Source organism: Schistocerca serialis, chromosome 6 (assembly GCF_023864345.2).
Source record: "Schistocerca serialis cubense isolate TAMUIC-IGC-003099 chromosome 6, iqSchSeri2.2, whole genome shotgun sequence".
Taxonomy (NCBI): Eukaryota; Metazoa; Arthropoda; class Insecta; order Orthoptera; family Acrididae; genus Schistocerca; species Schistocerca serialis.
Window position 1 is genome coordinate 96,868,206 of NC_064643.1, and position 25,124 is coordinate 96,893,329.

A 25,124-nucleotide genomic window follows, 5' to 3' on the forward strand; every position below is an offset into this window, starting at 1 on the left:
GTGCTCTGAAAATAAAAATGAGTCAGAGACACAGGTTGGAAAAAAAAAACTAACTCAGACTTAAGTAATAGAACAGAAACAGTAAAACAGAAGTAGAAAATAGATCCATACTGTCTACTGAAGAAAAAAATTGGAGTTTAATGAAACTACAGAGCAATATAAAGTTATGAATGATCTAAATTTGCTGAAACTGAAAACAAAGTTAATAAAGTCCAAAGCATTAATCATGGCATCTGTAATGTGTCCAACCAAGATTTGTTTGTTAACTGTTAGAAATTCAGCCGCTGAGAACCATATGGTAATGTACACCCAACTGATTTTATAAGAAAATTCAGTGATTCCCCATCAGCTGGACTGACAAAGAGTAAATGTCTTTCGTTACATGTTATTTAAGAAGCAATGCTTATGGATAGACAACAGAAGTCGCTGACTCTTGTAATTCTTGGGAAAAATTTAAAAATATATCAATGAAAATAAGCCATTTTTGAAAATATAATGTAACTGGACAGATAAAAAATATACTCACCAAGCAGTGGCAGGAGATTACAAATACAATGACAGATAAAAAATCATAACACCAAGAAGGTGTTTTGCAACATCAACGAAAATTGGTAGGTGTGTTTCCACATCTGAAAGATGATGTCTATTCAAATTTCAACCCAGTCACATAAGAGTGGCGCCACTATAAGGATGCAAATCAGGTTTGCTTTAAATACATGCTGTAATGGTTGATGAGTGTTAAGGTCTGCGTCATGTTGGAAGACGGCGCAATTTTCAGCCATTCTGCACATCGCCCTCCACTAGCCACTGGTAGCCAATAATATTCACTCTCTTTCCAAGTGGCTAGCGGTGAGTTACAGCTAGACAGCGAGAATCTCGCTCCTACAGACTGCACTGTTGCCATACTTCGTGACAACTGAATTATTCATTAAACTATCAGTTGTCCCTCCCCCTCCCCCCATGAACCTTGGACCTTGCCGTTTGTGGGGAGGCTTGCGTGCCTCGATACAGATGGCCGTACCGTAGGTGCAACCACAACGGAGGGGTATCTGTTGAGAGGCCAGACAAACGTGTGGTTCCTGAAGAGGGGCAGCAGCCTTTTCAGTAGTTGCAGGGGCAACAATCTGGATGATTGACAGATCTGGCCTTATAACACTAACCAAAATGGTCTTGCTGTTCTGGTACTGCGAACGGCTGAAAGCAAGGGGAAACTACAGCCATAATTTTTCCTGAGGGCATACAGCTTTACTGTATGATTGAATGATGATGGCATCCTCTTGGGTAAAATATTCCGGAGGTAAAATAGTCCCCCATTCGGATCTCTGGGCAGGGACTACTCAAGAGGACGTGGTTATCAGGAAAAAGAAAACTGGCATTCTACGGATCAGAGTGTGGAATGTCAGATCCCTTAATCGGGCAGAGAGGTTAGAAAATTTAAAAAGGGAAATGGATAGGTTAAAGTTAGATATAGTGGAAATTAGTGAAGTTCAGTGGCAGGAGGAACAAGACTTTTGGTCAGGTGAATACAGGGTTATAAATACAAAATCAAATAGGGGTAATGCAGGAGTAGGTTTAATAACGAATAAAAAAATAGGAGTACGGATACGCTACTACAAACAACATAGTGAACACATTATTGTGGCCAAGATAGACATGAAGCCCATGCCTACTACAGTAGTACAAGTTTATATGCCAACTAGCTCTGCAGATGACGAAGAAATTGATGAAATGTATGATGAGATAAAAGAAATTATGCAGGTAGTGAAGGGAGACGAAAATTTAATAGTCATGGGTGACTGGAATTCGAGAGTAGAAAAAGGGAGAGAAGGAAACATAGTAAGTGAATATGGATTGGGGCTAAGAAATGAAAGAGGAAGCTGCCTGGTAGAATTTTGTGCAGAGCATAACTTAATCATAGCTAACACTTGGTTCAAGAATCATGAAAGAAGGTTGTATACATGGAAGAACCCTGGAGATACTAGAAGATATCAGATAGATTATATAATGGTAAGACAGAGATTTAGGAACCAGGTTTCAAATTACAAGATATTTCCAGGGGCAGATGTGGACTCTGACCACAATGTATTGGTTATGGACTAGATTAAAACTGAAGAAACTGCAAAAAGGTGGGAATTTAAAAAGATGGGACCTGTATAAACTGAAAGAAACAGAGGTTGTACAGGCTTTCAGGGAGAGCGTAAGGGAAAAATTGACAGGAATGGAGGAAAGAAATACACTAGAAGAAGAATGGGTAGCTTTGAGGGATGAAATAGTGAAGGCAGCAGAGGATCTAATGGTAAAAAGACAAGGGCTAGTAGAAACCCTTGGGTAACAGAAGAAATATTGAATTTAATTGATGAAAGAAGAAAATATAAAAATGCAGTAAATGAAGCAGGCAAAAAGGAATACAAACGTCTCAAAAATGAGATCGACAGGAAGTGCAAAATGGCTAAGCAGGGATGGTTAGAGGACAAATGTAATGATGTAGAGGCTTATCTCACTAGGGGTAAGATAGATACTGCCTACAGGTAAATTAAAGAGACCTTTGGAGAAAAGAGAACCACTTGTATGAATATCAAGAGCTCAGATGGAAACCCAGTTCTAAGCAAAGAAGGGAAAGCAGAAAGGTGGAAGTAGTATATAGAGGGTCTATACAAGGGCGATGTACTTGAAGACAATATTATGGAAATGGAAGAGGATGTAGATGAAGATGAAATGGGAGATGTGATACTGCGTGAAGAGTTTGATAGAGCACTGAAAGACCTGAGTCGAAACAAGGCCCCCGGAGTAGACAACATTCCATTAGAACTACTGACAGCCTTGGGAGAGCCAGTTCTGACAAAACTCAACCATCTGGTGAGGAAGATGTATGAGACAGGCGAAATACCCTCAGACTCCAAGAAGAATATAATAATTCCAATCCCAAAGAAAGCAGGTGTTGACAAATGTGAAAATTACAGAACTATCAGTTTAAAAAGTCACAGTTGCAAAATACTAACGTGAATTCTTTACAGACGAATGGAAAAACTGATAGAAGCCGACCTCGGGGAAGATCAGTTTGGATTCCGTAGAAATGTTGGAACACATGAGGCAATACTGACCCTACGAATTATCTTAGAAGAAAGACTAAGGAAAGACAAAGCTACATTCATAGCATTTGTAGACTTAGAGAAAGCTTTTGACAATGTTGACTGGAATACTCTCTTTCAAATTCTGATGGTGGCAGGGGAAAAATACAGGGAGCAAAAGGCTATTAACAATTTGCACAGAAACCAGATGGCAGTTATAAGAGTTGAGGGGTATGAAAGGGAAGCAGTGGTTGGGAAGGGAATGAATCAGGATTGTAGCCTATCCCCAATGTTATTCAATCTGTATACTGAGCAAGCAGGAAAAGAAACAAAAGAAAAGTTCGGAGTAGGAATTAAAATCCATGGAGAAGAAATAAAAACTTTGCCGTTCGCCGATGACATTGTAATTCTGTCAGAGACAGCAAAGGACTTGCAAGAGCAGTTGAACGGAATGGACAGTGTCTTGAAAGGAGGGTATAAGATGAACATCAACAAAAGCAAAACGAGGATAATGGAATCTAGTCGAATTAAGTCAGGTGATGCTGAGGGAATTAGATTAGGAAATGAGACACTTAAAGTAGTAAAGGAGTTTTGCTATTTGGGGAGCAAAATAACTGATGATGGTCGAAGTAGAGAGGATATAAAATGTAGACTGGCAATGGCAAGGAAAGCATTTCTGAAGAAGAAAAATTTGTTAATATCGAGTATAGATTTAAATGTCAGGAAGTCGTTTCTGAAAGTATTTGTATGGAGTGTAGCCATGTATGGAAGTGAAACATGGACGATAACCAGTTTGGACAAGAAGAGAATAGAAGCTTTCGAAATGTGGTGCTACAAAAGAATGCTGAAGATTAGATGGGTAGATCACGTAACTAATGAGGAGGTATTGAACAGAATTGGGGAGAAGAGGAGCTAGTGGCACAACTTGACTAGAAGAAGGGATCAGTTGGTAGGACATGTTCTGAGACATCGAGGGATCACCAATTTAGTATTGGAGGGCAGCGTGGAGGGTAAAAATCAAAGAGGGAGACCAAGATATGAATACACTAAGCAGATTCAGAAGGATGTAGGCTGCAGTATGTACTGGGAGATGAAGAAGCTTGCACAGGATAGAGTAGCATGGAGAGCTGCATCAAACCAGTCTCAGGACTGAAGACCGCAACAACAACAACAACATCAGTTGTTTTTGTTTTATTTTGCTTTTTTGTAGCAGTGTACCTGTAGGTGCACCTGTAGGTGTTTTAGTTTATTATTTTGAGCTTTTCCTCCTGACAAGGGTTATCTCCAATATAATAATTTACTCAGAAATTACTATACAAAGAATAATGTTCTTAAACTACACTTTCAAAATATTCCTCCAGGTGTTTCGATGTTGTGTGTCCTCTTCCTCTGCACCAATTCTCCACATTGTGTGCTGTACATTTTGGAGTCAGGTGGTCATAGGTCGTCCTCTCCTTCGTCTTCTTCTTCTTCCCATTTCAGTATCAATTTTGGTACTCTGGCTTCCTCCATTCTTCGTACATGCCCATACCACTGTAATTTTTTCCTATCCATTACATCATATATTCTTTCTTTTATTTCCATTCTCCTTATTATTTCGGTGCTCCTTATCTTCTATTTCCTGGAGAGTCTGGCCAATCTTCTCCAGAAGTCCATCTCTAGAGCTTATAATTTTTTAATGTGCTTCAGGTTAATTGTCCAGGTCTAACCACAGTCTCTAACATAGATTTGTATATTAATTTTTTAGTTCTGCTCATTACTTTCCTGCTCCATAAGACTGAGTTAAGCATCCTAATTACTTTCTGTATGCTACTAATTCATTTATTGATTTCTGACTCTGATTTTCCCTTGATTTCTAAAATGTATCCCAAATAACAAAAAGTGTTTATCTTTTTGAGTTTCTTTTCTTCAATGTATAGCTCATCTGAATCATTAGTCAAGTATTCTGTTTTTTGGTAATTAATCTTCAAACCCCAAGTTTTGTATGCTACTGCTAGTTGATTGCACATGTAGTTTGCATCCTCCCCATCTTGTGCTATGACTACTTGATCATCAGCAAACAATAAATGATGTATGTAAACTCCATCTCTTATTTCTAATCCCATACTATTACATTTATGAGACCATATTCTAAGGCTAATATCTATACTGGTTTTAAATAATGATGGTGATATGGGACAGCCCCTTAAAAGGCCTTTGCGTGTTCTAAATTTCTGTGAAAGTTTATTACCAACTTTCACTTGGCAAATGTTATCTTTATACATCTGTTTATTATTTTAATTAAGGAAGGGTTTATTTTTGCCATATGTAGCGCTCTCCAAAGTAATTTTCTTTAACAGTATCATACACTTTTTCTAGATCTATGAAAATTAATCCTATATTTTTTTGATTTTTCCCTATGTTTCTCCAAAATCTGTCATAATGTGAAAATATGGTCTACACATGATCTCCCAGCTGTGAAACCACATTGTTCTTCTTGGGTTCTAAAATTTTTTTCCAGTTTGTTTTTATTTACTTTCGCAAAAATTCTCATTAATGTGTTTGTAACACAAATTCCTCGATAGTTTGAACAAATTTTGCGATCTCCTTTCTTAAATATGGCATTAATGTAACCTAGCTTCATCTAGTTGGGTATTGAATCTCCGTGTATCATTTTGTTGAAGAGCTTCACAATTTTGTCACCACCATATTTCAGACACTCCAGACTGATATTGCCTAGTCCAGGTGATTTACCATTCTTTCCTGTTCTCAACGCCTGAAGTACTTCACTTTCTAAAATCTGGATCTCATCACCTTAATTTCCATTTTCTTCCACTGTTCCTTCTTCCAGATATTCTTCCCTGTCCTCATTTAATTATTTTTGGAAATACTCTTCCCATTCCTTTTGTGTTATCAGTTGGAGATTGGTTTTGCTTTTTGTATCCTGTTGAAGCCCTTTTAATACTGGCCATGCCTCTTTTGCTCTCCCAAATCCTAATTTGCTATTAACCTTGGCACATGTTCTTTCCGATGCTTCATTTTTTGCCATCCTTATTTTTTCATCACTTCATTCTTCTTTTCCTTGTATACTGATCTTGTTTCTTCTGATTTATCATTCAACCATGCATTTCATTTTTCTCTAACGACGACCTCTGTTTCCTCTGACCACCACTCTGCTGCACGGTTGTGGTCGATATCTTTTTTACCCAACACCTCTGTAGTATGTTTTTCACATTATTTTTTATATAGTCATGTATTTCCTCTGTACTTCCTTTAAATGATGCAACCAGTTTCCTTTCCATCCTGGTGATTAAAACAAAGTCAGGTGACGGTAATGAATGTGAAGTGTTTTGAAAGCAGGTGAGGGGAATTATTTACCACATTTATAACGTTTTAAGATGCGAATTTGAAAGCAAGTCTCCTACTGTTGATGTTTGAAGACAAAAGGACGAACTCTGAAACCATATGGTGTCAGCAAGAGAACTGTAAACAGAATTATAAACGAAAGTGTCAGAGCTGTAGGAGCCATAGAAAAAGGTGGTTACATGTCACCTGGAAAGCATCAAAATCGCAAGGAACCTGTAAAATGAATGGATGGTTTTAACAACGATTTTTTTAAAGTGCTCCATGTGAGTGATGAATGACAGACATCACAAAAATGTGTTACAACTATGCAGGAGAAAATAGGCTTCAAAGGTAAGCACTTCATCAATGTAACAAATTTTAAAAGATGTTGGTTCAATATATATTAAGAAGAGTTTTTAGATCAAAGATTCACAATACAAGAGAAGGAGATAGTTCAACAGTGACCTTGATAAAACATGGATCAATTAGAATCATTCCAGGAAGACCTGCTCGAAAATGAGTGATGGTACTGGCGGTTTTAAAGCTTTCATAGGAATACGGTTCTCGGATAATTATTCTGCATTCTGACTCTACACCTGGTTTTGGTTCTGAGAGTAAACTTGTATTTACGTGTAAGAAAAACAGCAGTGACTACCATTTGGAAATGAACACTGTCAGTTTCATGGCGCAATTCACAATTCTTGTCGTACTTTGCTTCAAAGTCGCTCATTGCGTTACAATTCAACTGTTAGAGAGAAAACAGCAAGTATAAACACCAGAAAAGCAGATATTTTTCCCTGGCTTAAAAATAAAAATATTAAGCACAGAATAAACCAGACTCATATTGATCTCCTGCGACTCGTCAATTTATACAAGTCACGTGACTGAATGTACAAATTTGACTTCCTTGCACATGAATGGGGCCACACAGTTTTGTGTTTATCTCCATGTCACTGTAGCTGTATGGAATAAATTTAGGCAAGGGATATGGCTATGTGGGTGGTGGAGTGGGGGGGGGGGGGGGGGGGGAATTGAAGATAATATGTTCATGCATGAGGCAATAGACAACATCCCACCTGTAGCGTGGGCACAGTCTGTGTGACAGGCTGAAAAGATTCAAAAAGAATAATTTGACAGGGATGTGATGATGGATATAGGCCTTGAACCTATGATCGTAAATTTACAATCAGATTATTCGGAAACAGTTACAAGTAGAAGTGATGGTGGTGTTGCGATGTAGACTTTAGAACAATGTAATAAAATTTCTTAGTTTTAAAGACTCATGGTTTAAAAAATGTGTGTCAACATATCAGTTGCATACATAATAATGAGAACTTCCTAGCCTTTTTGGTTAGGACTTTGTATCCTTTGAATTATCCAGACTATAATGTTCAACATATTGCCCAAGAAGAAGTTAAGCTTCTCCCACCATGTTGTATGCTCTAACAACTCGTGAGAATGCAGCTGACTATATTTGTGAAAAGTCCGATATTTCCACATGTAAACCCCTGTCATTTTCAATGCATGAATTGCATTAAGGCCCTAAAATGACAGTAATTTTTACTTGCGAGAAATCGGTCATTTTTGATCTTATCGATAATCATTCTCTGGAGTTATTCCCAGCTGATGCTTAGATGTTTGCTTGTCCAATGGATTATAAATGCGGTCCCTCACTACAATGCCGAGCAAGTTAGTAATAAATATGACAACTTACTGACCATTTTTACGATAGTCTTTTCATTAGTCTTTTTTACCACTAATTCTTTTTTATGCACTGTGATTACACTTAACTGCAGTCAGACACATCAGTACAGACACCTTATACATATTTCCAAAAATTCTATTGAGTAGAAGCAGTTGTCAAGCAAATATAATGATTTTGGTTTGTGCTTTGAAGTTGATTTTGTTGTGTAGTAAATATTTACTTATAATACAGTTCAAATCACAATAAATGATAATTATTGCAACCAGTTTCAATGATCTTGTTGTTAGACAATTGTCCTGTTGAGAGAAATTGTACTTCACGTCTTCACAAAGCTGTGTCAGCTGTTCTTGCCTCCTGATGTCACATGCAGTAAATCTGTGAAGCAGTGGACGCAACTTCGTCAAGATGTGAATGGCTGATTGAAAATGGCTTTAATATTTACTATTCCCTCATAGATATGAATATATAATATGATGTACCATAGGCAAATGAGCCTGAATGTTGTCCGCAGCAATGCAGTTTGGCAATGTGGACTCTGTTTGCCCGCTCTCTGCTGCCACGTATGCACAGTTCTCACCCCTTCACTGATCCGCCTCTATGCACGGAAGTGCCTTATTACATGACACGAGCTGTAGTTACCTTTGAGGTGGATGTTGTTAGTTGATGTTAGTCAAGAATGCCTTTAAGGCAAAAAATATCCCATTATCAACATGTCACTGAGTTTGAACAATGTTGTGTAATACACCCTGAATGCAAATTTATACTTCAATCTGGTGATTTGACCTGTTTTGCTGCTGCCATCATGAATAGCACTTGAGTGGGTGTTTTCGAACAGGATAACATTCACCCACATTTGGCTGTTGTCACAGAGTGTCTACATGTTTTCTTGGCCTGCTTGATCACAAGATCTGTCTCCAATTGAGCACATATGAGACAAGATTGGATGACAACACCAACATCATCGATAACCAGCATTAACCATCCCTGCATTGACCAACCACGTGCAACAGGCATGGAAGTCCATCCCACAAACTGACATCCAGTACCTGTACAACACAATGCACACACATCTCCGTGCTTGCATTCAACATCCTCACAGTTACACGGATTATTAATGTATCAGCACTTTACATTTGCAATGGTTTACCTCACACTTGCATTTACCTGTTATCTTGCAATGTTAATCACTTAAATATATTATCTAGACAAATGCACTCACAAAATTTCATTATTCATTTTTTGGTGTTTCAATTTTTCTTTCTATCATTGTACAGGGTGTATATGTGGACAAGGAAAAAAAATTGCCGGATTTTTCCTGGATTCCTTGGTTAAAAATACACTTTCTCCCAGGTGAAAATACATTTCTTCCATGTTAAGTGACAGTATTATCTTCCTCAGCACTGTAAAACTCATCAATCCTTTGAATGGTTATGGTTTTACGTACCGACGTAGAATTTCTCGGCACTTCCGAAAATGAAACTCGAGGGGGGGAACACGTTTTGAAAGACCTTTGATGTGCAGCAACATGTACGCTGTGTATTTTCATATTATGAAGGTATAAATGTATAAATTCAATTCCACTAAGCAACGAATGTTACTTTTCGAAGCATTGAAATCGAGACTGCGATGTGCTTTTGTAAGCCAGTCTTATCTCATGTCACATGATCTCACCAGCTGATAACAGCATAGGACACGTGATGCAGTCAGTCAGTCAATAGCAAGATCACTCTTAAGTAGCGCTAACACTCAATTAAGAAAAGTTAATAGTTTAAATTAATATACATAGCTTTCACATATAATATTGGTCTAGAAGATTAATAAGCTGGAAGAGAAGCTAAGGTTCCACACATAATGTTGATCATTTTTGCGTGTGCTACATCACACAAATGTGTCAGTAAATTTTTAATAACGATGTGAATGTCTGATGTCCTGGGCTCGAAATTCGTCTAAATGGTTGTCCTCAAAGAGTTGATTTTTAAATGAGAGTCAAACGCTTTGTGATTTAAGAAATTCATCATACATTCTCAGACATAGTTCATCTTGCATAAAAGGAAATTTACTTTGAATGTAATGCTTTTCAAACCACCAATCGCAACATTTTCCTGTGACCTGTTAGAAATGGGTTCGTTTCAGCAGTTGCAAGAGAGCACCAGATAACAGGCGTCACCGCGCTTGTGCAGCTACAATGACGCAGGAAGCCCAATGTTTGTACATGTAAAACATTAAAAGATCTTACATTATGTCATAAAAGAAACAAGAATCGGAGGATACTTCAAGAGCATCGGAATTTCGTGAACCATACTAAAATGCATAATTCGGCTTAAAGTGCACATTCGTACGTCCAGATTCGGATGTAAATTTTCTTGGAGTACCAGTGCTGTATTATCTCATGTTCGGTTCTTTATTATGGCATAATGCCATACGTGCACTTGAAATGGATCAAACAGTTGAAACTAGCCAATAGTGTGAAATTAAAGACTTCATTTCAAATAAATTGACTGCTTCAGTGGGGAAGATTAATAAAAGCCAAATCTCTTTAGCAAACCGACAAAAATAACTTAATTGTTCTGCAAGGCGATTAATGCTTGACTGTCAGAAAGGTAGAAGCAAAATCTGAAATTAATAACATATTTTAGCCTTCTGTAATCATGCAAACGTATTTTAATTCATTTGCTAGCTCCAGGCCACAAAAATCCATTTTGTTTTCATTTAACATGAGAGCAATAGACGAAGAGGAAACAACAAAATCACTTAACATAAACACAGGTCACGTGGAGACAACCCACCTCCCCATCACAACTTAGACTACTCTGTGCATCAGCCCCAGATCTACGATATTTCCGAACCGGGGCAATACTAGATAGTTGGCACCCAGCCACACTTCTGTAACCAGAAGCAACTGTGCATGCCCAAGAGCCCACCCACAACTCCTCAAATGAATCTAATTTAAACAGTTGTCACATCACGCTCATCAGAGGCAATTTGTCGTTATGAAACATTGCATAGTCTTTCTAAAGCCTTTGACACACTTTGCTGTTGGCAGACGCTTGTATGAGCACTGTGCTTTGCTGTCGTATATGGCGCATTTCCTTTGGAACTTAAGTTTCATTTCCATTTTCTTTTTTCTCTCGTTCATGTTTTGTTGCTGCAGTATTATTCAGCAGTAGTGGGATACAGTAATATCCTTTGTTAAAGTATTGGTTCTTACCAGCCAGTATCACAAAAATTTAACTGAAAACTAAAACAATGAAAAATTCCTGGAATTCTAAACAATTCATGGGTCTTTCCTGGTTTTCTCCTGGATGAAAAAATTCCCGGTTTTTTCCCAGATCTCCCAGCTGTCCCGGGTCGTATACACCCTTTTGTACAAAGGTATTAAAATCAGCAAGCTTTTGGAGCCAGTGGCTCCTTCTTCTGGCAGAAGGGTTGAAGGGGAAGGAAGAGAAATGAAGGAAAAGACTGGCAAGGTTTAGGATGGAAAAGACTGGCAAGGTTTAGGATGAGAGGTAAAGTTTGGAAAAGTCAGACAGAACCCCAGGTCAAGGGAGACTTATTGAATAGCATGAGAGGGAACGACAGATTGTTAAGGGCTGCAGCAGATGAGATTTGAAAACGTGAGACCTTAAAAGAGGAAGATAGGGTAACACACAAGACAGAGATTATGCCAAAACATCATGGATGAGCTAATAAGAGTGGAAAGCTAAATGCATTGTATGTGATAGAGGTGAGAAGTGGGGATGCAAAATAGACAGGTCAAAAAATGAAAGAAATAGAAAATTACACGGGAGTGAAGAAAGAAATAGCTACTGTGAGGAAAAGCTGAGATCATAGAAATTAACTTAAATTAAGGCCAGTTAGGTGGCAAGAACCAAGGCCATACTGTAGTGCCAGTTCTGCCAAGTTCTGTGAAACTGGTGTCTTGGAGAAGAATCCAGATGGCATGTGTGGTGAAACAGGCACGGAGGTTATGTGCTATCTAGATTCTAATATGATAATCCCTGCGAGCCCCCAGCATCCACAAAGCCAAAAACATGTAACTTCCACTCAATGATGCATCACTTCATATCTGTTCCATTATCCCAATCAGCTTTTCAAACAGAACTATAAACCATCAAACAAGTATGGTTTGTATGCTGTGCAAAATTAACTGAACAGTCTCTCTTACTTATGAAGAAAAGTGTACCTATAACAACAAATGCAGCCAATAGTAAGTGAAAAAATGATGAAATTCCACATGTAAAAAAAATTATTTTGTTATGTTTTTGAACTTCCGCTGCTATGACTGTGAATCCTGAATCCTTCCTGGTCATGCTGACAAAGTTTTATGAATTTACTTGTAAAAGTATAGACAGTGGAAATTAAAATCTCCTGTGGTGCCTCTCCTGCTCTAAGTCGGCCTGCTTGACATCCTAACCCCACTTAATAACACAATGAATTCACTCTAGAAACCTTTTACTTGAATTTAGATTTCACATAGATTAAACAAGTAAACTTTATTCATAAGAACTGCATGTTTGACAATGGCAATATCAGTTAATAATATCCCCACACTGCCTGAGAGGATAATATATTAAAATCATGGCACAGATAATAATTAAAGAAACAGTGGTCAACTAGAAATACTGTATGCGAGTGTCCCCGATTACTTTGATTACTTTTAACAGTATTGGACAAAGAGAATAGGCAGCAGATCAGAATTAGAATGATTCAAGACCTCCAAGTCACATTATTAGAACAATTATCAGCAATATTACCAATACATTTTGTTTTTGAATGAACTGTTTTGCCATACTGTCATATTATTTGACGTTTTTGCCAAGTACCCTTACTGACTGTAATTTTATTTAATCTACAATGCCAATAGCTTAAGACAGACATGTTTAATTACAGACTGAGGAAAAATTGTGACCAACCAGAAGTTAATTGTCTTATGTGTTGATTCCTTAACAATAAGTGGCCTTATTCTTACAAATACCACATTCCACACACTTATAAATACTATCATGCATAATTTGGAGAAACAGAATTCAAAATGGACAATAACAGTATCTAGGAGCTTGAAGGCGTCTTATGATTAAACATGAAATCTTACCATAGACATTAATTCTAGCACTGTGTGAAACTTGAGCAACTGAATTCTTGGCAGTACATGTGTATTCTCCACCATCCTCTTCCTTCAGATTTGAGATATTTACATGGCTAATGACATCATCATGAACAGTAACATACTGTCCAACTAAAAACCTATTGATGAGACAAGAAAAAAAGAAAATGTGTTAATTCAGATATAAAGGTGCTAATGGAAAGCCAAAGTAAACCTGGAGATACAAGACAAACATTCTAAGTAACAACTTACATTATCATAAAGTGTAGTCTGTTTAACCATCACACTGATAATCTTCAGTACTTTACTAGTGGCTAACACTACTTTTTCATTTAAATATTAGTATGAGAATCAAATTAATTCTAACTTACTTTCAAGCACATTGGCGAGAAATGCAAGCAATGGATGCAATAGGTAAAATTTAGCTATTAAAGGGCTATCATCACTGTTTAACTAGTCCATTTTCATTCTCATAAGGAGCTTTGATTGATTTATTTTTCTGAAAAATAAAAACTGTTTTTACACCATTCAGAATTTAAAGGTTCCTAACTGAACTGGAATATGTACCTATACCATGTTACGAACTATAAGATATGATGTGTGAGAAAATTATGTATGATATCCAGCCTGTTATTTTGAACCACTTGCTTAATACAGAGCTCAAACCATGAGGCATTGCTCATATTTTATGCAAATTACCCAGGGAACAAGTTTTTTGTGAGCAGCCATTTCAGAAGCTCTTCCCTGTAGCTCCCCTTCTGCCTGAGGAGTCTGGAAATATAATACAGCCACCTATGTATCACTCCCATAAGATCTGTAAAAATAAGATTAAACTAACTACAGTGTATTTTTAAGCACTCATTTCCTCCACAACCTATATGCAAATGGAACAGGAAGAAACCCTAATACTGTATATGACACAAAGACAAATACCCCATACATGCACTTCACAGTGGTTTGTAGAGTATGGATGTAGATGGAGATTTGCAATTATGTTTTCATCTCAATATCCCCCTTCTCCCCAAGCTCACCTCTTCCTCGATGGCCCATTTGAACTGATATAGGCCCTACCTCCCTTGATGGTCATCACTATATCTTGCTGATGTGTTCCCTATTACCTGCACCATAATATTAATTCACTCAGATGCTACATCAGTGGTTCTATTGTTCCAAATTTAACAGAGGGAGTCTCTCGAATTTGTAGTAACTTTCAAGGAAAAGTTGGTGAAGTCAAAGGAACTTAACAACTGGCACTGCATATAGTGCCTATCAACTACCTACAAAACTACCTAAATTTAGTTTTTCTCCTTCATACTTTGGAAGTTATGCCAAATTCTGATTTTAGAGGTTACAGTTCTGATTTCTAAAGTATCTAAATTAATTTATATTTTAGCTGATGAAGAAATCCATACAAATTGTAAAAATGTATGGGGGTAAGAACCAATCACCTATCAAGGGGGTGGGGGTGGGGATGGAAAAGTAGTGCAGCCCAAGGTGCAAGAATACCTGCACTTAACTTATCTAGTATTTGAGAATGAAAGCACTCAGAGACTTGCAACAAACTTTACACATAGGTTCAAATCTTTACAAAACTGTTTCTCACTGATGATCCCCACAAAAAGTTGAAAGGAAAACAGTTTATCACTTACTACATTTTTGCTGTTCATGCAGTAAAACTGTCACATAAAGCATGACAATTTAATTTATTACCTCTTTACTACTGACTCTATTCACAACACATTTATTTTGGAGATAGTATCTGCATATGCCATTAATGTATCTATAGAAATATATCTTTGTATGACACACAGTTCAGGAAGTGCAATGTCATAATGCGGAGATGCATGAGAAATAGCTGCAACATGCATGACATTTTAATTTATTACTTCCTTACTAATAACTATTCACAACACATTTCAGAGGTAGTATACACATATGTTACTGAATGTATCTAGGAAAATATATTATTGTACAACACATAGTTCAGAAGATATGATGTCATAAACACTGAGTTTCTGAGAGAGAGAGCCACATCAGGCATGATGTTTCAATAAATTAGCTCTTTACTACTAATTCTATTCAAAGCACATTTCATAAACTGCAAGCACATGTACTACTGGATACACTTACAAAATTATATTATTGTACAGCACAAGGTTCAGCACATATGATCATCATAAACATTAAGCTGCATGAAAATGGAACTGTTGTGCAAAATTCACTAGACATACAGGTGAATATGTGTGAAACATATCTGAAATGTCAATGTGAGCAAACACTGGAATGCTTTCAATCAAATTTGGCACATACATTAGTTACAATCTGGAAAGAAATACTGTAGGGGTAAGAACCACACACTTCCTATTAGGGTGAGTGTGATAATATGCAGAGAGAAGGAAGGACGAGGAAGGGGAATGAGGAGATAGGCACAGATATGAGAAGGGGGAGGTGGCTAGAGACAGGGGAGAGGGAAATGGACACAGTGAGAGGAGAGGAAGACGAGCAGAGAAAGGAAAGAGGTGGAGACAGACAGAGGCAGGGGGGGGAGAGAGGAAGGCATAGAGACAGGGGAGAAGAAGATGAAGAGGCAGAGGGAGAGGACAAGGTGACGAATACGCAGAGAGAGGGCAGAGGAGGAGATGAATAGATGGAAATGGAGGAGTTATTGGACAGAGAAAGGGAAGAGGAGGAGATGGACAGAGAGAGGGGAGGAGATGGACAGAGAGAGGGGTGAAGAGACATATAAAGGAAAGCAGAGCAGATGAACAGGGAGAGAGGGAGGTGGAGGTAGGTTGAGACATGGGGAGGGGTGGAGGCGATGGACAGGGACAGAGGGGATGTATATAGAATGGAGAGAAGAAGAGGTGAATAAAGATAGAGGGGATGGATAGAAACAGGAGGGGAAGAGGAGGTTGGATAAAGAGAGGGGGAAGGAGGAGATGGACAGAGAGAGGAGGAAGGAGGAGATGGCCACAGAGAGGAGAGAGAAGGAGATGGGCTAATAGAAGATTGGAATAAATACATAACAGGACAACACCGTGTTTCTCAGTTAATTTTAAATAAAATTAAAATGTGCAATGTGTGAGGCTCCAAGACTTTCTTGCTTATGCTCCAGCTTCTCCTTCTTTCCAGACTGGAAATTTCCCATAATGGAGGATATGTGGTACACAATGGTAAAGATCAGAACGAACAAAAAGTAATTGAATTTGTTATTCACCTCCTCCTTCATAAACAAACTGCACATTTTTATGTATTGTAACATTTAAGTAAACTTATGATCGCAATCATCCTGCTTCTATCTCAGATCACGCATTCACATGCCTTATTCCTAATCATGCCTTAATCATGAAATCAATCCTCTTTCCCATAACTTCAAGAATAATTCCATGTGAGTACACTTGTACTCCAACAAATTGCTGCTACAAACCAACTCTTGCACTTGTATGCACATAAAATGCATTGTTGAATTCAGGGAGGCAGTTTTATTTATTTATTTTTTTTTTTTTTGCAGCTCCCTGATGTTATTATCTTAAGACGCTCATACACATACATCAATAATCAAGCAAAGTGCGGCAACAGTAATCTTCCACATTTTAGTCATGTGCAGTGACAACATGGTTGATCCTGATATGTTAGTTATTGTGTAGATGCTCCTTTTTTGTGACTAATGTTTATCAATATTTTTTCTTTCGTTTTATGTCTTGTAAATTCATTTGTGGTAACACCTAAAATTTTTATAGAATTTGAACTAAAAGATGACTTTTCTTTCTATTTTGAGTATTAATAATTGAGATTCATGGATAAGTCTCTGATGAGGTACAAATGGATTGAAAAGCTGCAAAGAAATCAAGCAGGGTTTTATTCCACAAGATTGCACTCATTTGATGTCTATTGCTCATGGATGGGGAAAAAACATGTATGACAACTGTTGAAATAGTTACATCAAAGAACAAACTGGGTTAGGTTGAAGAGAAAAAAGTTCATAGAGCTGCATTCTAGCAGAGAAAATACACTGAATGTACAAATTTTAAATGAGAGGGCATTTGTAGATAGCTCCATAACTACTATTTCTAACTTTAAATTTCACTCCTGTTCAATCACAACTATACCTACTTTGAAAGTAGAAATGTAAGTATAAATGTAACATAGTATCAATCAGTAAGAAGGAAATCTCATGTAAAGAAGGTTTCCTTGTGAAGTTAGCACTACTCTTGAATGTAATGCTGAAATGATACTGCAAAGGTTCCACTTTGGTTGTTGTGTAATGTATTTACTTTATTTAACTTCACAAAACTGCCAATTTTGGCCTTTCTCAAGTGCTGTTGTATTAGCACCAACAGGACTAGAGAAAGACTCATATTGCTGAAATCAGCCAACTGTGCAAAGCTAAAGAAAGTAAATACATGTAAATAAGAGTCAAGGTGGAACCTTTAACAAACATATGGCTGTGGTACCCCACATGAAGAAAATAATAATGCTGAAGATTCTGGACCTTGTAGATCTTGAATCAGATATCTTAACATCTTACTACAACTCATAACAGAGGAAGGAAGGGAAATACTATGATATTCACTGTCTGGTACAAGCTTTTCAGTTTGGTGATAACTCATAGGCTCACTCATCAATATCACTTTTGCTTTATTGAAGTGGGTGTTTGGTTAGCATCATGAAGTAGAGCAGACTCCATTCCAGATTATTCCATGGAAGAAAATTCTGTAATGGTTACAAATGAAATCAGAGGTTTGCTGAAATTAAACTGTCTCAGTCAGGCCATGATGATGTGTTTGATTCTAGATTTAGTGAAAGATCTGATACATATGTATTTTTCAATCTGTATCTGGCCTTTTCAAGATTTTGGACTGTTATGTTGGTCTGAATGGATAACAGATACTTTTGGTCACTAATACATGATTTTGCCTCATTTTGTAATTGTTGTTGTTGTTGTTGTGGTCTTCAGTCCTGAGACTGGTTTGATGCAGCTCTCCATGCTACTCTATCCTGTGCAAGCTTTTTCATCTCCCAGTACCTACTGCAACCTACATCCTTCTGAATCTGCTTAGTGTATTCATCTCTTGGTCTCCCTCTACGATTTTTACCCTCCACGCTGCCCTCCAATACTAAATTGGTGATCCCTTGATGCCTCAGAACATGTCCTACCAACCGATCCCTTCTTCTGGTCAAGTTGTGCCACAAACGTCTCTTCTCCCCAATCCTATTCAATACTTCCTCACTAGTTATGTGATCTACCCATCTAATCTTCAGCATTCTTCTGTAGCACCACATTTCGAAAGCTTCTATTCTCTTCTTGTCCAAACTACTTATCGTCCATGTTTCACTTCCATACATGGCTACACTCCATACGAATACTTTCAGAAATGACTTCCTGACACTTAAATCAATACTGGATGTTAACAAATTTCTCTTCTTCAGAAACGCTTTCCTTGCCATTGCCAGCCTACATTTTATATCCTCTCTACTTCGACCATTATCAGTTATTTTGCTCCCCAAATAGCAAAACTCCTTTACCATTTTAAGTGCCTCATTTCCTAATCTAATTCCCTCAGCATCACCCGACTTAATTAGACTACATTCCATTATCCTTGTTTTGCTTTTGTTGATGTTCATCTTATATCCTCCTTTCAAGACACTGTCCATTCCATTCAACTGCTCTTCCAAGTCCTTTGCTGTCTCTGACAGAATTACAATGTCATCGGCGAACCTCAAAGTTTTTATTTCTTCTCCATGAATTTTAATACCTACTCCGAATTTTTCTTTTGTTTCCTTTACTGCTTGCTCAATATACAGATTGAACAACATCGGGGAGAGGCTACAACCCTGTCTTACTCCCTTCCCAACCACTGCTTCCCTTTCATGTCCCTCGACTCTTATAACTGCCATCTGGTTTCTGTACAAATTGTAAATAGCCTTTCGCTCCCTGTATTTTACCCCTGCCACCTTTAGAATTTGAAAGAGAGTATTCCAGTCAACATTGTCAAAAGCTTTCTCTAAGTCTACAAATGCTAGAAACGTAGGTTTGCCTTTCCTTAATCTTTCTTCTAAGATAAGTCGTAAGGTCAGTATTGCCTCACGTGTTCCAACATTTCTACGGAATCCAAACTGATCTTCCCCGAGGTTGGCTTCTACTAGTTTTTCCATTCGTCTGTAAAGAATTCGTGTTAGTATTTTGCAGCTGTGACTTATTAAGCTGATAGTTCGGTAATTTTCACATCTGTCAACACCTGCTTTCTTTGGGATTGGAATTATTATATTCTTCTTGAAGTCTGAGGGTATTTCGCCTGTTTCATACATCTTGCTCACCAGATGGTAGAGTTTTGTCAGGACTGGCTCTCCCACGGCCGTCAGTAGTTCCAATGGAATGTTGTCTACTCCGGGGGCCTTGTTTCGACTCAGGTCTTTCAGTGCTCTGTCAAACTCTTCACGCAGTATCATATCTCCCATTTCATCTTCATCTACATCCTCTTCCATTTCCATGATATTGTCCTCAAGTACATCGCCCTTGTATAGACCCTCTATATACTCCTTCCACCTTTCTGCTTTCCCTTCTTTGCTTAGAACTGGGTTTCCATCTGAGCTCTTGATATTCATACAAGTCGTTCTCTTATCTCCAAAGGTCTCTTTAATTTTCCTGTAGGCGGTATCTATCTTACCCCTAGTGAGATAGGCCTCTACATCCTTACATTTGTCCTCTAGCCATCCCTGCTTAGCCATTTTGCACTTCCTGTCGATCTCATTTTTGAGCCGTTTGTATTCCTTTTTGCCTGTTTCACTTACTGCATTTTTATATTTTCTCCTTTCATCAATTAAATTCAATATTCCTTCTGTTACCCAAGGATTTCTACTAGCCCTCGTCTTTTTACCTACTTGATCCTCTGCTGCCTTCACTACTTCATCCCTCAAAGCTACCCATTCTTCTTCTACTGTATTTATTTCCCCCATTCCTGTCAATTGCTCCCTTATGCTCTCCCTGAATCTCTGTACAACCTCTGGTTCTTTTAGTTTATCCAGGTCCCATCCCCTTAAATTCCCACCTTTTTGCAGTTTCTTCAGTTTTAATCTACAGGTCGTAACCAATAGATTGTGGTCAGAGTCCACATCTGCCCCTGGAAATGTCTTACAATTTAAAACCTGGTTCCTAAATCTCTGTCTTACCATTATATAATCTATCTGATACCTTTTAGTATCTCCAGGGTTCTTCCATGTATACAACCTTCTTTCATGATTCTTAAACCAAGTGTTAGCTATGATTATGTTGTGCTCTGTGCAAAATTCGACCAGGCGACTTCCTCTTTCATTTCTGTCCCCCAATCCATATTCACCTACTATGTTTCCTTCTCTCCCTTTTCCTACACTCGAATTCCAGTCACCCATGACTATTAAATTTTCGTCTCCCTTCACAATCTGAATAATTTCTTTTATTTCATCATACGTTTCTTCAATTTCTTCGTCATCTGCAGAGCTAGTTGGCATATAAACTTGTACTACTGTAGTAGGCGTGGGCTTCGTATCTATCTTGGCCACAATAATGCGTTCACTATGCTGTTTGTAGTAGCTTACCCGCATTCCTATTTTCCTATTCATTATTAAACCTACTCCTGCATTACCCCTATTTGATTTTGTGTTTATAACCCTGTAGTCACCTGACCAGAAGTCTTGTTCCTCCTGCCACCGAACTTCACTAATTCCCACTATATCTAACTTCAACCTATCCATTTCCCTTTTTAAATTTTCTAACCTACCTGCCCGATTAAGGGATCTGACATTCCACGCTCCAATCCGTAGAACGCCAGTTTTCTTTCTCCTGATAACGACATCCTCTTGAGTAGTCCCCGCCCGGAGATCCGAATGGGGGACTATTTTACCTCCGGAATATTTTACCCAAGAGGACGCCATCATCATGTAATCATACAGTAAAGCTGCATGCCCTCGGGAAAAATTACGGCTGTAGTTTCCCCTTGCTTTCAGCCGTTCGCAGTACCAGCACAGCAAGGCCGTTTTGGTTATTGTTACAAGGCCAGATCAGTCAATCATCCAGACTGTTGCCCTTGCAACTACTGAAAAGGCTGCTGCCCCTCTTCAGGAACCACGCGTTTGTCTGGCCTCTCAACAGATACCCCTCCGTTGTGGTTGCACCTACGGTACGGCTATCTGTATCGCTGAGGCACGCAAGCCTCCCCACCAACGGCAAGGTCCATGGTTCATGGGGTTCATGGGTTCATTTTGTAATAAGAATAATTAATAAATTCTAATAAAAATACACATACAAGTATTGAGCACTTCACAGTCTGTGATATTTTCATACATCATGGCTTTTGTATCAAAATTAAAATTGATTATAAATTAAACATGATGTTAAATCATTGTATTTGTGTGGGTGAGTGTTGAAGCCTGATGTTAGCAGAATAATTTAAGAAGTTCAAGTAAATCAGAATAGATGTACCAAGTCTGAGTTTTAAATAGTATTACCATAATTATTTAACATAAAGCATAAATTTTCAATGAAAAACAACAATACTTTACAAAACTTCCTCTGATATGTACTTTAAGGAAAGGATTTGTTAAACAAAATGACAAATGCTACCAAATAAAGGTTTAGTTGGCAGGTAGTTCCAGAAAAAGGTATGAAGAAAATGTAGCACAATCACCAATTTTTACAGTCATGAGTTGATTCAGATGGCAAAAAATAGGAAATGAGACCATTCAGAGACAAAGTGTGGCATCTAGGAGTACAAGTGAAGAAAGACACAAAAAATACGTACATAAATACACAAAGAAACACAACAAGAACAACAGAAAGTGACATATGCACATGTAGTTTGGGGGAGGGGAGAAGGGGGCAGAGGAAGGAGGCATAAGGTGCAGAAGGTGGAAACTGTTCAAAAAAGGCATCCATTCATTATCTCATTTCAGTACTACTATATAAATAGCCTGACAGTACTGACCTGGGACTATCTGGTACTGGAAATCCATCCAGGGTCCATATGAACTGTGGTGGTGGATTCCCTGTTGCAACACATTTTAAAGATACAGCTGGGCCAGGTTGTAGAGTCTGTTCAGCAAACCAGTACAGCAGTTCTGGGCTAGCATCTGTAGTAGAAAAGCCACATAAACACTTATAGATGAAGATACATCTGTTGATAGAAAGTTATTCTAATTGCTTGATTCTAATTATTTTGTGAAATATATAACATATCAGTTTTTGAGTCATTCTCATGATGACCTGAATGTGCAGTATTTTATCTCAATGTGATTTATTATGGTAATTTTATTTTTACCTGGACCACAATGTCACAGGCATCACATACCTCTTTTTTTCTATACACGGCCTCCTGAGAATGCTTTAATGACATCAACAATCAAAATTGCAGTGTTAGGGCAGGGTAAGGATGTGTTGGTCTTTGCATGTCATGGCATTGATGCCCATTAAACTTTTATGTTGGTATATTTTACACATAATAATAAACCAAACATGTCAAAATAATGTGCAGAATAGTTTTGGTTATAAGGCATTTTAAATTGCTCATACTGCACATGTTTGGTACAAATGGTTAAAATAGAATCTTGTGTCGTCATTGTATGAATCTGTTATGTATTTATCACTTATTTTTGAGTTTGTTAGTGACCACAGCCTTGGGAAAAGGTTCCAAATTGCTTCTGGGAATCAGTAAATTGTATCCCCAGGTTTTTTTCTTGTTACAATAGAAATCAATTTTTTGGGTGTTTATCACTTCAGTTCTTAAAGAGAATTTGCAATCCTTGTAGCACAACAGATCAAGAAATTAGAGGCGAATCAGCAAGCTCAGTTAAAATTATTTGTTTACTGTTCTGTAAAACATGGCACCACTCACAAAGCAGCCCATTTTTTCTGTTTTTGGGAATGAGATGAGTTACTTACTCTCCAAAAGCAGCTGGAAATTGTTCCGACTACTATCAAATGATTGGAAGCTGCAGAAAATGAATGTGTTGGGAGAAGTACCAAGTGTCATGTAAAAGAGACACCAAAGATTTTATTATCTTCATCGTATACTGTCTCCTCTCCAGGAAATAAATGAGCTATTATTACTTATTGACTTGACAGTCGGTAGTAAGTCAGTGGTACGTCTAGGGATCTGGTACAGGGAAGACAGGGAGTACGGAGAATACTAGTGCAGGGACAACAGGAAGTACGGAGAACTCAAAGTACTATACCCATTCCTATGACTAACAAGTTCAAGGTGCTCTCTTCAACTGAGACTGAGTCATTGAGACACACTTCACCTGATGAGAATCCTGCTGTGTCCATGTTAGGGGGAAGCATGTGCAAAAGGGTAGGCATTTGTTAAAGGTCAGATGTTTGAATGAATGACAAATAGTGGTACCACATAGGGAATTGGATGCAATGTATGGGAAGGATCATCATCTTCACCCATCATGTATCCTGCACCTCACTCAACACACTGAAGAGACTGTTCCAGAAGCCATAGGGAGGACAGGGTGCAACCAGTTACAGTGGTGGAACCCGGAACAAGTGATATCTGTTGTGTGGTGTTGTGCCATGGTTCAGCATGGCATAGCACACAGCTCTTGTGAGGACTCATCAAAACAATGTTATAATGATGGTATCATCACTCATCTCGGTAACTAGGTGCCATATCACAAGTACATCCATTCAGTATGCAAGCTGACATTGAAAATGTTGCCAGACAGTGCTTCTGAAAGGAGAACTTGTGGCACCTTTATAGTACTACCTGGGCTGTGTAGTTGCTGATATAATGGACTAACTGTTGTATGATGTCATGGATTTTCAAGGGATGGGCTTTCCAAATTTGACTTATAGGGCAGAACCGTTACTGTTGCAGAAACGACATCAGACATGGCTAGCATAAATACCATTAAATTTAGACATTCACGCCCAATCATCACCAAGCGCCAGCTGAGTGGAGGTGTATGTAAGTCTACACACTGACATGAACCAGCTACCTGCCAACATCAAACTCTGCTGTCAATAGCTGCAGGCCACTGCCTGGGTTTAGTCCAAATGCTGCCAACTTGGCATGTTTCTTCCAGTGGGTCATGTGCTGGGTGACTGTCATCTGCAATGGTTGCCTTCCTGGCAGACTGGGGTACAAGCCAGGACTATCGTCATATACCTGCCCAGCTGTTAACGTCTTGTGTGAGCAAACACTATCACTGTCCATCACACAGTGAGGGCATATGCCTTCATCATCAACCATGCCAGAGGCTGTGGTTGACCTCACCTGCTCTGGTGTGCTTTCTGCAAAGCTGCAGAAGCAGGCCAGCAGCTGATGCCTTCACTGCAGCCCTGCATCACCACCTCTGCTACTAAGCTGACTACAGCACCTTGCCAGCCACTGCCATTGCACTGTGGCACAGGCAGTTTGCTGCTCTTCTGGTGAGCTATTGCTAAACCAGGCATGCCACAAAGGGCATGGCCATCTAGGTCACAAGGCCATTGTCTGACTTTCCAGTTCCATCTCCACCACTGTAATTGTTATGGAATGAAGGACTAATTCAACCAGCATGGTTTTCAAGAAGGGTCATCACCTGACACGTGCCATCACTCCACTGCAGCCCCTCACTTGGAGGTAAACTGCCATACATCCTGATCTATCACAGCCAACTTCATCTTCCATCAGAATGGTTGCTCATTCCAGCTGCTATATTGTGATCTGAAGTCATACCTGTAGAGGAGTTTGAGAAGATCAGCCTTGCTTAGGGAAAGCAAAGCTCACAATCTACAGCATTGTCACAAGAATGGATTGTGGTCCCCTGGTTCTGAGCCAAGCAGAAAGATTGTACCACCAGAGACTTTAAAGATTCTGTGAAAAGCTAGGCTACGAAGTCCTACACTTGTGCCACAGGGTTGAGGACTATAGGCTCTCCATAAATGGGGCAGTGGGGAACC

The 25,124-nt window shown here is 38.5% G+C and overlaps 1 protein-coding gene across 1 annotated transcript in view; it reads right to left on the reverse strand.

Annotated features, from left to right (window-relative positions):
* Window positions 1-25,124, reverse strand: part of LOC126484659 (Down syndrome cell adhesion molecule-like protein Dscam2) — a 339,526-nt gene that overhangs the window by 186,615 nt on the left and 127,787 nt on the right. Inside the window, exons 8-9 of the mRNA XM_050108250.1 lie at window positions 22,162-22,306; window positions 13,190-13,341 (exon numbers count right to left, since the gene is read on the reverse strand). Coding sequence (XP_049964207.1) covers window positions 13,190-13,341; window positions 22,162-22,306 — 297 coding nt within the window. The remainder of the gene's footprint in view (window positions 1-13,189; window positions 13,342-22,161; window positions 22,307-25,124) is intronic.